This window comes from Bos grunniens, chromosome 9 (assembly GCF_055505025.1).
Source record: "Bos grunniens cultivar Pamir isolate PY7600 chromosome 9, Bosgru_T2T1.0, whole genome shotgun sequence".
Taxonomy (NCBI): domain Eukaryota; kingdom Metazoa; phylum Chordata; class Mammalia; order Artiodactyla; family Bovidae; genus Bos; species Bos grunniens.
In genome coordinates, this window is record NC_141173.1 from 61,382,936 (window position 1) to 61,398,239 (window position 15,304).

Sequence of the window (15,304 nt, forward strand, 5' to 3'; positions counted from 1 at the left end):
CTCTTGCCTGGAAAATCCCATGGACGGAGGAGCCTGGAAGGCTGCAGTCCATGGGGTTGCTAAGAGTCGGACACGACTGAGCGACTTCCCTTTCACTTTTCACTTTCACACATTGGAGAAGGAAATGGCAACCCACTCCAGTGTTCTTGCCTGGAGAATCCCAGGACAGGGGAACCTGGTGGGCTTCTGTCTATGGGGTCGCACAGAGTCGGACATGACTGAAGTGACTTAGCAGCATGCATTACTGATCCCTCCTCCCCCTCAGCTTTATTGAGATATAATTGACATAAAACATTTTTGTATAAATTGAAGGTGTACACTGTGGCGATTTGAGATACATATTGCAAGATATTTACTACAGTAACAGTTAATACAGCCATTACCTCACATAATTACCACTTTGTTGTTGTTATTCATTACCGTTTCTGCATCTTCAGTGCTTCAGTGCGTTTTTTACTCTTTGGCAGATTCTTTGTCAGTACTCTGAGAAGACTCTTGGTCTGTAGATGCTTTCTGTATTCTGATATACTAGTTTTGGTTTCAAAGTTCTAATTCTAAAAAATCGTCTAGTCCTGTTCCTGGCTTGGTTCCTGTGTTCCCAGATTTCTTCGGCTGTCACTTTGTAAATGGCTCCAAATGGCTAAGGTACTACGTTGTTGTTGCTTAGTCACTTAGTTGTGTTTGACTCTTTCGCGACCCCCGGCTCCTCTGTCCATAGGTTTTTCCCAGATAGAATACTGGAGCGGGTTACCATTTCCTTCTCCAGGAGATCTTTCTGACTCAGAGATCAAACCTGTGTATCCTGCATTGACAGGTGTATTCGTTACCGCGGAGCCACCAGGGAAGCCCCCAATGTACACATTATGTGTTGATTTTTTTTTCCCCTTTAGTGTTCTCTCAGGAGTGTAACCTTATTCTTAAGTTCTGATTGTACCTTACTCTTATATTTTGCATCTTTTAGTCCTTTGCTTTTTGTTTGTTTGCTCTCCCCCTTTCTTGTTTTTCCCCGCTCCCTCATTCTTGCAAGTCCTTTTAACACATCGTCCTTTCAGCCATGGCTTGCAACTCTTGTGAAAGCTGTCTTTCATTAGTGATGAAGAACAACCACTCCTAAATAACTTGCCCTAAGTCCCCTTACTAAAAAGTGGCAGAGCTGGAATTCAGTCCTAGGTTTGGCTGCCTCCAGAGCCCACGCTCGTTTTTCCTACTTTGTGGTGCTGCCCACTCATCCTCATTCATGTATTTGTTGACTGATTTATATAGAACTTGATCTGAACAGCATGTTACAGCTAATGATTATATTTATATTCCCAGGAGGAAAAGAATACAGCATTCCTCCTTTATCTGTGGTTTTGTTATCAGTGGTTTCATTTCCCATGGTTTCAGTTGCCTGAAGTCAACCATATCCAAAAAAATTAAGTGAGAAATTCCGGAGACAGTTGATAGGTTGTAAGTTGCATGCTGTTCTGAGTAGTGTGATGGAGTCTTGTAGTGTCTGGCCTGGAGCATGAAGCATCTCTTTTTCTAGCGTATCCATGCTATATTTGCTGCCCACCCACTTGTCACTTAGTAGCCACGTGGGCCGTGGTGTTGAAGTGCTTGTGTTCAGGTAACCTTTATTTTACTTAATAATGGCCCCAAAGCAGGAGAGTAGTGATGCTGACAATTTGGATATCCTGTGGCTGATTTATAAATTAAACATTATCATAAGAATGTATGTATAGGAAAAAACAGTGTGTACAGAGTTCAGCACTGTCCATGGTTACAGGCATCCACCCGGGGTCTTGGATCACATCCCCCAAGGATGTGATAATCACCCAAGTTGATTTGGGTTGCACTAGGTTAATTTCTTGGCTTCAGTTTCTCATTTGCTGTCAGTTTGTCCTGGACATGTAGCTCCACATCAGTGCTCTGTCCTTGATTGGAAAGAGCAACAATGGGTGGGCCTAGTAATGGTCTTTTGTGAACACTAGCAGATAGAATGCTGTGGGAGAGCATGCTTCATGTGTACAGTGCTGTATGGACAGTCATGCTGAAATCAGGCTTGCATAGAACTGAAGGAGAAACCAAAAGTAGTTATGCTTTTATACACCTCTGCTTCAAAACTGTGTTCAGGAGTGCTGGAAAGGTAACACATACTTAGTTTTAAATTTCCTTTCTCCCTCTGAGAATTCTGGTAGCATTCTTCTGAGAGAGAGAATATGATCTTTTGATTACAGAAGCACTATATTCAAGTAACACTCAATATAAAATTGTAAAAAACAAAAGGTTCTCTCCACCCTGAAATTCTGCTGTTCAGAGATAATTTGGTATTATTAATTTGGTATTTTTTCTCCCAAATCCCTTTTCTTTTTCTTATAGTTACACCCATCTGAGAGTGTGCACGTCGATTTTTATGTGCATATATTTGAAAAATTGCCTTATTGAGATGTAGTTTATATACCACAAAAGTGTACAATTCACTGGGTTTTTATATATTTGCAGATAGATGAAACCATTACAACAGCAAATTTTAGAACATTTGTGCATATATTTTTAAAATACAATTTTAATATAATTTAAAAACATTTGTTTACATACTAATTCTAATAAAAATACATACTATAATTTTCAACCTGAATCTTGTTTTTAAATTTAATCACATATGGCTATCTTTGCCTCAGTAAATAAAACTGTTAAAAAAGTTGTGTAGTATTTTATCACTTCTTATCCCTTTGTTGGGCAATTAGGTTGTTTTCTGAATTTTTGATGTATAATAAGACATTGAACATCCTTGCTGCTGCTGCTGCTGCTAAGTCCCTTCAGTCGTGTCCGACTCTGTGCGACCCCATAGACTATAGCCTACCAGGCTCCTCCGTCCGTGGGATTTTCCAGGCAAGAGTACTGGAGTGGGGTGCCATCGCCTTCTCTGGAACATCCTTGAGCATGAAAATTTTGTGGATCTGCTGTGGGAATTAGGAGTGTGATTTTGGAACTGAATGGTGGTATTTTAGTATGGATGTTAAAGTAAGTAGATAAGCATTATCTTTTTGATCTTTGTACTGTGACCTATTCAGGCTCTGTTAGTTCCATTTCAGATCTTCAGAGGGGTTAGCTGAGTGAACTAAGTTGTTCTAAATGTCGGGGCCAGAACTGAACTCCAGGTCTTCCCTCTAGATGCGTGAAAGAGTGTGACGAGTTGCCCAAGTAAGTGACTCATCCAAGATTAGATTAACAGGAATGGTGTTCCTTGTTGCATTTTAGACTTTACGACTCTTAGTCTTATCCTTGGAAAGAGATCATTCTCCATATTCTCGAATTTTCTCTAGGGAAGAATCTGATTTTGTTATTCTCTGGCTAAGTGTGCTTTATTGGTCCATCCACCATTGGTTAGATCAGAATTTTAGAGCACTCTCTAAAAATTATGGGTCTCTAGAGAAAAGGGTACTGTAGTCAACTAAGTTCAGCAGGGAATATCAACCAGGACTCTTTTTGCATGCTTCCAGTGAACCACAGTCTCTTCCTCCACTTGCCGCACAGGCTTATGGCCGTTGCCAGTCCACTCTGTTCATGTCCCCTTATCCTCAAAGGCCTCGTGGATCAGGTTGATGACTTGGTTACTGCTTATCTGCCTACATATTTGCTGCTGCTTGTTGGTTCCACATGTGCTGCTGACACCAGCCCACCTTTCCCCCTCCCCTGCGGGCCCCCCCACACCGCTGCCCCTTCACACACTCCTGCCATGGCTCCCTTCCAAGCCACAACTGAATCTTTATTTTCTGGCCACACTGCGTGGGATGCAGGATCTTAGTTCCCTGACCAGTGATGAAACCCATGCCCCCTGCAGTGGAAGCGCAGAGTCCAATCTCCAGGAAATTCCCTCACTGTATTCCTTGTAATCTGTTTTATTTTTGTGGCATCCATAATGTCCCCTCTTTCATTTCTGATTGTTGTTTTTTTTGTGAGTTTTTTTTTGTTTGTGAGATCTTAGTTCCCCAACCAAGGATGGAACCCGTGCTCCCTGCATTGGGAGCATGGAGTCCTAACCACTGGACCTCCAGAGAAGTCCCCTGATTGTTGTTTTTTGAATCTTTTATTTTTTTCTTAGTTAACCTCAGAGTTTATCACTTTTCTTGATCTGTTCAAAAACCAATTGTTAGTTTTGTTGATTATTTTTCCCTGTTGCTTTTCTAGTTTCTGTCTCTGCTTTTAGTCTTTATTATTTCCTTTTGTTAGCTTTGGGTTTATTCTTCTTTTTTTTTTTTTTTTGGTTATTTGAGGTATAAAGTTAGGTTGTTAGCTTAAGATCTTTTTAAGTATACATGTTTGTAGCTATAAAGTTTGCTCTCAGCATTGCTTTTGTTGTATTCCATAGGTTTTGGTGTGTTGTATTTTTCTTTTCATTTGTTTCAAAGTCCTCTCTAATTTTCCTTGTAACTTATTTGATCCATCAGTTGTCTAAGAGTGTGTTGTTTAATTTCCATGTATTTGAGGATTTTCCAGTTTTCTTTCTGCTCTTGCTTTCTAGTTTCATTCCATTGTAATTTTGATAACTATACAAAAGGTATTGTGTGTCATTTCAGTACTTTGAAGTCTTCTGAGAGTTGTTTTGGGTCCTTACATGTGCTGTATTCTGGAGAATGTTCCATGTGCATGTGAGAAGAATATATATTCTTCTGTTGTTGGATAGAGTATTCTGTACATGCCTGTTAGATCCCTTCGCTCTGTAGTATTGTTCAAGTTCTCTGTTTCCTTATTGATTTTCTTTTGTATTATTCCATATATTTAAAGCCTGTTTGACTGATATCAATATAGTCATTCCTGCTCCCTTTGGATTACCATTTGCATAGGTTTTTTTTTTTTTCATCTCCTCACTTTCAACATATGTGTAGCCTTAGATCCAGAGTGGGTTTCTTGTACATAGCATATTGTCTGATGCTGTTTTTTTTTAAAATCCATTCAATCTGTGTCTTTTGACTGGGAGTAAACTACTTACATTAAAAGTAATTACTTATATAGAAGGACTTACTATCGCTGTTGTTATTTTCTGTATGTCTTGTTGCTTTTGGTCCCTCTTTTCCAGTCTTACTACCTTTGTGTTTCATGAAGATCTCCTCTTCATCTTTTAAGATGCAACCAAAGCATCTCTTGTTGACTTTCTCAGGTTCAGTTGAATTCATGTTCTTCGTGCTTCACTTTGTTTCTGTGACTCCCTTCCTTCCTAGATAGCAAGCTCCCTCAGGGGAGGTATCTGCTTGGTTTTGTACCTCCAGGACTTAACACGGTGTCTGAAACAGTGTCTGACTCATAGTGAGAAGTCAATAAATACTCTTTGAAAATGAGTGTATTTTCAGTAGTAAACACTTGTGATAAGTTCTTGTGGTTTTGGTTTCCTGTCAGATATCTCATGCTGCAATTCTGGTTCCTGAACTCAAGCAGAATACAATCTTAGGACTAGGTGGCGTTAAGCATTCATCTCTTTTTGGCTTGTAAACTCTTGAGAGTTACCATTACATTCTGTCGTTTTATTCCATTAAAAAATGGATATATATATATATATATGCTATCATATTCTTACCAACCAATTAAAAACTCTTTCTTTCTGAAGGTTTGCCCTGAGATATTTCAAGGACACATCTCCAGTCTTTCAGAGGCTCTTTCTAGAGAGTTCAGATGCAAATCCAGTCCGGTATGGGCGCAGGCGGATGAAACTTCGGGACTTAATGGAGGCAGCTTACAAGTTTCTGCAGCAAGAGCAGTCTGTGTTCCGGGACCTCTGGGACTGGAGTGTATGTGTCCCACTCCTCAGGAGCCACGACACCTTGGTCCGCTGGTACGTAGCTGGTGGACTGTTCTGTTCTTCTAGTATAGGGACAGTTGCAGGACCCTGGAGTTGTGTGCGTGAGGAGGAGAAGGAAACCATTTAAATAACGTTGTTTTTGTTCTGGTGCCTTTGGGGTTTTTGCTCCCTTTCATGTGTCATTTCAGAGGGAAATCAGATGATATGAGTGGAATTCCATTGTTCTTATGTTCCATCAAGTGAATTCACTGTGCCCAATTTGTGATTTCTACCCTTCCCTGTGTTAAATTCCATAAGATTTCCTTTTTGGGTGTTCATTTGGCTAGTAAATTTTCTTTATTCTTTAGACTCCGCTGCAGATCCTGAGTTTATATACTTTGGTTTTCTCCAGGTACACAGCCAATTGTCTTGCTTTGGTCACCTGTATGAATGAAGAGCACAAGTTATCATTCCTTAAGAAGATTTTTAATAGTGAAGAACTGATCCATTTCAGGTTAAGGTAAGCAAGAGCATTCCTAGAGATGTGAGCGTGGCTTTACTAGGCATTAGAGCCATTGATGAGTTCCTCGTTCCCTCAGGTTACTTGAGGAGGCCCAGCTGCAGGACTTGGAGAAGGCCTTGGTATTGGCCAATCCAGACACACCCCTTTGGCGGAAGGACAAGGAGCTGCAGTACTCAACAGGACACCTTGTTTCGGCAGACCTCTCCTCCAGGGTCACTGCTGTCTGTGGTGTGGTGTTGCCTGGGCAACCGCCAGCCCCCGAAGAGCGGGTACGTTGACATCAGTGGTAGGTTTGCCCTCTTCCACCTAAACACTGAGTGTGTATTTTTCCTTGGCTGGGCTTTGGGTTTTATGTGTGAGCAAAACTGAGTTTGCCAAATTACTGTTCCACTTAGAGAAGTATTCAGGGAGAGAGTAGAGAATTCACCCAGGACCCTCCTCTCTGATAGTCCCATTTTCCCTGTTTAGTGTGGAATTAGAAATCATGATGATGCCTGTACATCAGGCTCTTAACTTGAGCAAAACTCCTCCATATATGACTTGTTTACTTGCTTCAGCAGCTGTTTGAAGTTGAGTGGCACACACCATAATGCCATATTTATATAAAACTAAGGCAGAATGGGGCTTCTCAGGTGGCGATAGTGGTAAAGAACCCACCTGCCAATGCATGAGACTTAAGACATGGGTTTGATCCTTGGGTGGGGAAGAGCCCCTGGAGAAGTGTATGGCAACTCACTCTAGTTTTCTTGCATGGAGAATTCCAATGGACAAAGGAACCTGGTGGGCTATGGTCCACAGGGTGGCAAAGAGTCAGACACCAATGAAGCTTCTTAGCACAAGGCAGAGTGGCTTGCCCAGGGCCCTTGGGCTGCCCTTTGGCAGAGATAGGGCTTGGCCCAGGTATTATTGCCAGCAGCCTCTTTCTGTCAGAATATTCTCTGCCTCTGGTGTGGGAGGCCTGCATCTGCAGTGAACTTGTCCCCTGCCATAGTAAATGACCTTTCCAAGAAAGTGGCTCCATACGATACTTTGGAAAGGCCACTCTGTTTTTCCCCAGCAGTCTTTAGTCAGTTCATCAGATCTACCTGGTTTTCTCCCTGGAACAAGTTCTGGGTCATTGCTTGACCATCATTTTGTACCTGGGAAGTACAATGAAAAGGATTAGTATAAAATAGAAAAAGTGCACATCTTGAGTGTACAGCTGCATGATAATTCATAAACTAGATATATCTGTTGCCAGCACTGAGACAGCAGTATTTCCGAAGCCCCTGGTATTTCCCTGTGGTCAGGGAGACTTCCCCACCCCTCTTTAACCACTCTCCTAATGTAGACAGGGGATGAGATGGTTGGATGGCATCACTGACTCAGTGAACAGGAGTTTGTGCAAACTCCAGGAGATAGTGAAGGACAGGGAGGCCTGGTGTGCTGCAGTCCATGGAGTCGCAGAGTCAGGATGTGACTTAGTGAGTGAACAACAAACAACAACAACATAGGTTAGGTTTGGAGCATTAGCACTTTAACACAGGGAAGGATTCGGGTTGGGTTGGGCTTGATGGTGGATGGCAGTGGCAGAGCACTGGGGTGGAAGTACAGCCTGGAGCTACAGCCCAGCCTGCAAGTTGCTGAGAGTAACAGCTCTGAAAAAAGTTCAGCAGCTTCCAGCCCCGAATCTCATTTTGTCCTCACATATCTTTAGGGGACAAGCTCTGTTTGAGAAGTTACCATTTCTTAAAAGTTCATAATCATTGCACTCTTCCAAGAGATCCTTTTTTCTGTGTTAGTAGGTAGATTATTATTAAGTTTTTTAAAAGTTGTGGTAAAATGAATGTAATCTTCACCATCTTTTAAATTTTTAAGTGTACTCCTCAGTATTGTGGAGTATATTTACATTGTTGCACAAACAAGCTCCAGAACTTTTCATTTTATAAAACTGATATTACCCATTAAACATTGGGTGTGTTATGATTATGATGATTATTTTACTTTTTGTTATGGAAAATGTTAAACATATTCCAGAGTAGAAATAGTAGCATAATAAATTCACATATCATTCAGCTTCAGTAATTATGAATTCATGGTCAGTTATGTTGCATTTATATTTCTGAACACTCCTCACACCGTATTTTTTTGAAGCAACTCCCAGATACCACGTTATTTCTTAATTAAATATTAATTAAATTATTATAATTTATTATAATGTATTATACATAACAATATATAATTATTATCATAGTATAAAAATATCCTTAAATAGGCATGCCTTGCTTTATTGCTCTCATGAATGTTGCATGGTTTTTTGTTTGTTTTGTTTTTTACAAACTGAAGGATTGTGGCTTGAGCAAGTCTCTTGGTGCCATTTTCCCAATAGCATTTGCTCACTCAATGTTTCTCTGTCACATTTTGGTAATTCTTGCAATATTTAAAACTGTTTAATTACTATTATATGTGTTATGGTGATCTGTGACTGATGATCTTTGCTACTGTTGCAAAGATTTCGATTCAGTGAAGTCTCAGATGATGGTTAGCATTCTTAGCAATAAAATGTTTTTTTAAATGAAGGTATGTTCATTGTGTTTTAGACATAAAACTATTGCACACTTAATGGACTAGAGTTTAGTGTAAACATAACTTTTATATGCACTAGGAAACCGAGTTTTGTGTGACTTGGTTTATTATGATATTTGTTTTATTGCTGTGGTTTGGAATTCAACCTGCAAAATCTTTGAGGTATGCCTGTAGTTTAGTGTATGTGTGTGTATTTCTGTTATGCAGGCTATATAGTGGATATATAGTACTGGGAACTTTATTCAGTATTCTGTGATTAACCATAATGGAAAAGAGAATAAAAGAATGTATATATATAGTTGAATCACTTTGCTGTATAGCTAAATTAACACAACATTGTTAATCAACTATACTTCAATAAAATTAAAAAGAAATAAATCGCTGGTATTCTTTATTGTACCTGGAAAAAAATTAGTGTCTTTACTTCCATGATTGTCTAATAAGTGTATTGTGTGCATTCTTGATTTTAGACATGAAATCCTAGAATATGGTAAGAGGAAGAAAAATGAAAATCCAGTCATGACAAATGAGATTTGCTCCCATTCACTATGTATCAACTTTTTGCTTTCTTAAACTTTGGGGGAGGTTTTCTTATATTTGTTAGTAAGTTTCCACCCCTCTCCCTAGGATGAGAGACAGGAAAGGGAAAAAGCCGGATCCTTACTTTTGATACATAGTTGTTATTGTAGATCCTGTACTACTAATTTATTGGCAGAGGTTTATGTAGAAGTCAGTTGTTGTAGAAATTAACCTGTGCCCTTTGGTAGAAAGACTCTTCTTGATGTGCCTTTTCTCACTTGTCTCCTTAGGCGAGTAGTAGGAGTTCTTCTCGTGAACAGGAGCTGACCTTTAGGTCTTACGTGCTGGTCGACTCAGTGTGCAAAAATCTTCAGACCCTGGCTATGGCAGTGGCTTCTCAGAATGCTGTGTTGTTAGAAGGACCAATTGGATGTGGCAAAACTTCCTTAGTTGAACATTTAGCTGCAATGACAGGTAGAAGGAAGCCCTCTCAACTTCTCAAAGTCCAACTTGGAGATCAGACTGACAGTAAGGTAACTAAGAAATGGCAGATTTGGGTGGGTGAACATACTTTGAATATTTGCTTTAAAATATTGTTTTTGCTAAGAAACTGTAATTAACTGGTATTCCTCCTAACAGAGGGGATCGTGCTGTAAAACCTCAGGTGCCCATTATAACCCTGTAGAAGTTTAATGGAACTAATCTTAGGATGTGGCACTGGCACTTCAGGTGTGGTTTCAGTAAGTCCTTCATCTTCTTTCTGCAGATGCTGTTGGGAATGTATCGCTGCACAGACGTCCCAGGGGAGTTTGTGTGGCAGCCTGGGACCTTGACACAGGCAGCCACCAAGGGACACTGGATCCTCCTGGAGGACATTGACTACGCGCCCTTGGATGTGGTACGTCACCTCCGCAGTAACTCGCTAATTTCTCGTCTTCAGATTGTGTTAATAGTGATGCTGGGGCCTTATTTAAACAACACAGGTTATTTCATTAGAGATGGTATGTTGATTATCCACCTAATCTATTTGAGTTCTTGGATTACCAGGCTGATCTCTTGTTTGATAGAAAATCAGTAAAATTCTGCTTGTAGTGTTTCCTTTAATAGCTGAATGTGTGATCAGTTTCGCAGTATATTTTTTTCCTCCTTTAGTTGAAAACGTGATCAGTATCACAGGCTTTCTAAGAATAGGCTCGGTGGGAAACATCTTATGCATGTTACGGATACATTGAGAACTTTGAAGCCCACTCCCCAGCCATGGCGTCTGTAGAGCAGTGAGCTGAGGACACAGGAAGGAAGAGATGATGTTATAAGTGCCTGCTTGTCTTTGTTCAATTAAGGAAAATAAACTGGATGTGTATTTCTGACTTTTTAAAAAGATCACTTTTCTATGTGTATGAAATTTAGCTATGGAGGCAGTCCATGTTTCTTCTGTATTCTGTGAACGATGACATCCCCCCCACCACCACCCAACTCCCACCCTAAAATGTATTGCAAAATGAAAAAATCTTTCAGTGGGCAGATTTTCCCAAGATTGGTTTTAGTTTTCTTTAACGTGAACCTTAAAGCTACCTCTATATGGACCTTACCCTCTTGGATTAGAGAAAGAGGAGACAGGCAGGAGGGAGGAGGAGAGGTGGGGAAGGTCTTTGGGTTTAGGGAGATATGAAGGGGAAAGGGTGGCTATAAATATATGTGTCTTATGACACATGCATATTTTAGAGTCTGAGGTAAAGATGTAATGGGGTTATTGGCCTAGTGTTACCACTGTGTTCTAAGATTTTAATGCTAAGTTTTATAGGGCTGGAACTTAGTTTTCTTGATAAGCCCAGAGCCAGGGATGACTCCTACCAAGGAGACTTTACAATGAACTGAATTATAAATTACAAGGCCAACTTAAAAGTATTTGTTGAGTCTTAGCCCTTTCTAATGCTCTCTTTCCTGGACAAATTTTTTTAGACCTCAGGATACCTGAGAAGTCATTAGGATTATGAATCATAGAATTTGAGCCAAAAAAGTTAGATGAACATAAGGGATTTTCCATTCAGGTCATGATGAAGCATAGGCGTCTGTCCCTGTCCCATTGCTAAGTACATTCTTTGATGACCAAGTCCAGATTCAAGACCAAACTGTTGCTTTCTGTCTTGTTCTTACTTGTCATTACTTGGGTCACGTCTAGTACAGCAGAAAATTCTTTGAGTTCCATTTTGTGTTCCATTCCCCTTTTGTTACTACATTTGATTCCAGAGGGTATGTTTATTCAGTTGATTATGTTTAAACTTACCATTATAGTAAAGTTGTGTTTACTCAAAAATACGCCTTCCCCTTGATTATTATTTTGTTATTTCCAGAACTCAGCTAGTAGTGAACCCATTACTATTTCAAGGTAGCTTTTATAGATCTCATTCAGGATTGTTGTCTTTTGTTTCAAGTTTCATTGTTACCTTGGAGTTGCCCCTCTATTACTTTCCCTTTCTACTCCTAGCCATGTATGAATTAATGATGCTTAATAAAATTATGTTGATATTTTAGAACCCTCTTTGTTCTTTGTTTTTCAAAACTTCATCCTTAAACTCCCATCCCTTACATCCATATGTCTAGTCCATACTTTTCTCAGAAAATCTCTACTTAGATTCCTTAGTGGGTACAGGTTTAGGATGTTCAAAATGGACCTTGTCTGCTGTTTTCACAGAACAACCTTTCCTGCCACCTAATAGCCAAGCCAGAACTTGGCTCTCTCCTTCCTCTCGTCTTCCACTCACTCAGTCTGATTCTGCTTAGTGCTTTTTCCTTATCTCTTATTCTGTTCCCCTCTGGCGTGCTGCCTTAGCACAGGGCTTCTTGTTTTTGTCTCTATCTAATCTATCTTGCCATCTTGCCTTTGTTACCTGACTGGTATGTTTTTTCACTTCTTTCCATCCAGGCTGGCTTTCTTTCAGTTTATCTTCCATATTGTTGTACAGTTCATTTTCTAAAATGTAAAATAAAGTTTCTTTCTCCTGAATAAAATCCTCTCAACCACTGTCATGAAAAAGTTCCAGCTTCTTAGCTCAGCACGGAAGGGCTTTTATCCTCTGTCTCGTAAGCCTAGTATTTTTTCACTACTTCACGTGCACATTCTGCCCTAACCATCACAGAATCTTCTCAGGCTGCACTCGTAGGCATGTTTGTTTTTATTCATTTTAATATTTTTGCCTAGGGTAATTGTGCCATTCCTTTCCCACAAAACCGGACTAATTTCTGTTCAACTTTAAGACTCAGTGAATGGCATTACCTCTAGGGTGGCTTCACTGCCTTGCTTCTAATCTGCTCCACACTCATCGACAGTCTGTCTTCACACGGTGTTTTGTTCATCGCTTGGGGTCACACCAGTTAGGCTGTGCGGTAGTTTGCCAGCTACCTCCCATCAGACGCTAGGCTGTAATGCCTCAGTCGTGTCTGGAGTTCTAGTGTCTTGCTTGATTCTGGTTAGTAGGCACCCAGTGAATGTTGAACAAGTAAGTCGCTCTGCTGGAGTGTAGTTGACTCCAATATTCCCACCTGCTGTGACCCCAGTTTATGCCGTGAGAAGTAGGGTTTCCTTTAAGTATGCGTTTGTCATTTGGTTAGAGGGCTGGTTTTGTGGGGTTTTTTTGCTACTTCTGTCTTTATAGCTTTGTCCCTGGAATTTTGTGATTTAGGTTTCTGTGCTGATCCCTCTCTTGGAGAATGGAGAGCTCTTGATTCCTGGCCGAGGTGACTGTGTGAAGGTGGCTCCTGGATTTCAGTTCTTTGCAACCAGGAGGTATGTCCTATTAACCCTTTTGTCTCCACGATGGAGCCTCTTGCTCATGAGTCCACATGCTAGAGTGCTGAGTACACAAGTCCAGGAATAGAGTTCTCTGGGCCTTTAAAGTTGGAACAGATCCAACCTTCTCATTCCTGACTGTTTTTCATGGAGATAATTAATTTAGAAAATAAAAGTTTTGTTTTTTTCACTTAGAAATAAGTAACCAGTCTTAAAAAAAAACTTGTTTTCATATTTTCAAACATAATCAGAAATGACAGTTGTCAGATAGCCCTGGGTTTGAATCCTGACACTGACTCTTTGTATCTGTATGTACCTTGCTTGGCTGATTCTGATGGAACCAATAATGCCTGCTTTACAACTTGGTGTAAGTTGTAAAGTTTAGGTGAAATGACTTGCACTAAAGACCTGTCACATGGTGGCGTGCCCAACCATGATGGTGGCGCTGACGCAAATGAAGCTATGTAGACGTCAAGCAGTTTAAATAAATAAATTGAAGATAAGCGTCAACAAAGGAATAAAACCTAAAGAAACTTATGTTTATGTCCTTATCTACATTTTAAAATAACGTGAAGGCAGTGGCTTATTTCCTCCTACCTGACTACCTGTTCATTTCTCCAAGATATTAAAATGCCCGAGAGGGAAACCAATGCTACACTGTGTTTAGTGATTATGTTAGTGTTTACTGCACCTCTGTGAACATTCACTCCCAGACGGAATGCAGAGCTGCTCTAACTGTCTTCAAGGAGCACCTTGCTAGACCCTGATAGTTTTAGTAGAACCTGTTTTTATTCACAGTGATAATGAAGTTCTTTCCTGGAAAGTCCTGAGACATCACACAAGGATGTCACACCAACTTCAGTTCGTTTCTTGGTTTTGCCATTTGTAGTCATAGTTGAGTGAGCAAGAGACATTTTTCTTTCTCTTCCTTATGGTTCTTGCTTGCAGTTAGAGGAAAAGATCACTGTTTCCTCAGGGCAGTTGTTATGAGGATAAAATTAATGGCTTAAATGTAAGCCTGTGGCTTGCCCAGAATATGTGTTCAATGAATATTCCTTCCCTTCTAGGTATTTTAAATAGTTTTAGGTACTGTAGCTTTTGGTAAATAAGCAGTGAACTTATTTTTAGTGCTATGGGTCTTGGTTTGTTTTCTTTTTCCTGAAGTTACATCTTAATGAAAAGAAACATGTTTTTAAGATCAAAATGCCTAATAGGACTGTTTGCAGTAATTTGAAAATAACTTGGTTAAAGCCCTATTACTCTCCTTAGGAAAATAGTCAAAGCTGAGTCAGTGGCAGCATTTCATCGTCATCCTCCCTGTAAGCCTAGCATAATAGTGTCTTGACACCAGAAGGAATTGTGAGTTTTTTTCAGATGTGACACAGTGTATAGCAAAGGATAACCAGGGGCATAATTCAAGATTAAAACTTAGAAATTTGTGTGACTCTGCTTTTCATTTTGTAATACAGACTGTTGAGCTGTGGAGGAAATTGGTATCGACCGCTAAATAGTCATGCTACTCTGCTAGACAAATACTGGACCAAAATTCACCTGGATAATATGGATAAGGCAGAACTAAATGAGGTATGCAATTACTTGAAAGTATCAGTGCTTCTCTTTTTTACTTTTCATTTATATTACAAGTTTCAGTGTTGTGTTAGTTTCTACTATACAAAGAAGTGAATCAGCTCTGTTGTTGTTTAGTTGCTAAGTCGTGTTCAGCTTTTTGCAACCCCATGGAATGTAGCCACTAGTCTCTTCTAGGTCCATGGGATTTCCCAGGCAAGAATCATGGAGTGGGTTGCCATTTTCTTTTTCAAGGGATCTTCCCAACCCAGGGATCAAACCCATGTGGCAGGCAGATTCTTTACCACTGAGCCGCCAGAGAATTCCTATTTTAAAAGTTTCAGACTTACATGTAGAGAAGAGAAATAGCCCAGTGAGTCATGAAAATACTCACTACTCTAAATTTAACAGTTAATGTGCTAACATTTTACTATATTAACTTCATCTAGTACTTTTTATTTGCTAATATATTTGAAAGCAAACCTCGCAGAATTTCACCCTTAAATACTTTGATGCATCTTTAAGGGCATTTCCATATGTAACCACAATATCAGTATTATAGCCAATAAAATGAATTATTATTCCT

The 15,304-nt window shown here is 39.9% G+C and overlaps 1 protein-coding gene across 2 annotated transcripts in view; it reads left to right on the forward strand.

Annotated features, from left to right (window-relative positions):
• Positions 1 to 15,304, forward strand: part of MDN1 (midasin AAA ATPase 1) — a 140,565-nt gene that overhangs the window by 11,337 nt on the left and 113,924 nt on the right. For both annotated transcript variants that reach the window (XR_015133133.1, XM_086317723.1), the window contains exons 3-9: positions 5,588 to 5,812; positions 6,171 to 6,278; positions 6,358 to 6,550; positions 9,656 to 9,898; positions 10,132 to 10,263; positions 13,046 to 13,149; positions 14,622 to 14,736. Coding sequence is in view for 1 of the 2 variants with exons in the window: in XM_086317723.1 (XP_086173849.1) it covers positions 5,588 to 5,812; positions 6,171 to 6,278; positions 6,358 to 6,550; positions 9,656 to 9,898; positions 10,132 to 10,263; positions 13,046 to 13,149; positions 14,622 to 14,736 (1,120 nt within the window). In the remaining variant the exon portion in view is untranslated. The remainder of the gene's footprint in view (positions 1 to 5,587; positions 5,813 to 6,170; positions 6,279 to 6,357; positions 6,551 to 9,655; positions 9,899 to 10,131; positions 10,264 to 13,045; positions 13,150 to 14,621; positions 14,737 to 15,304) is intronic.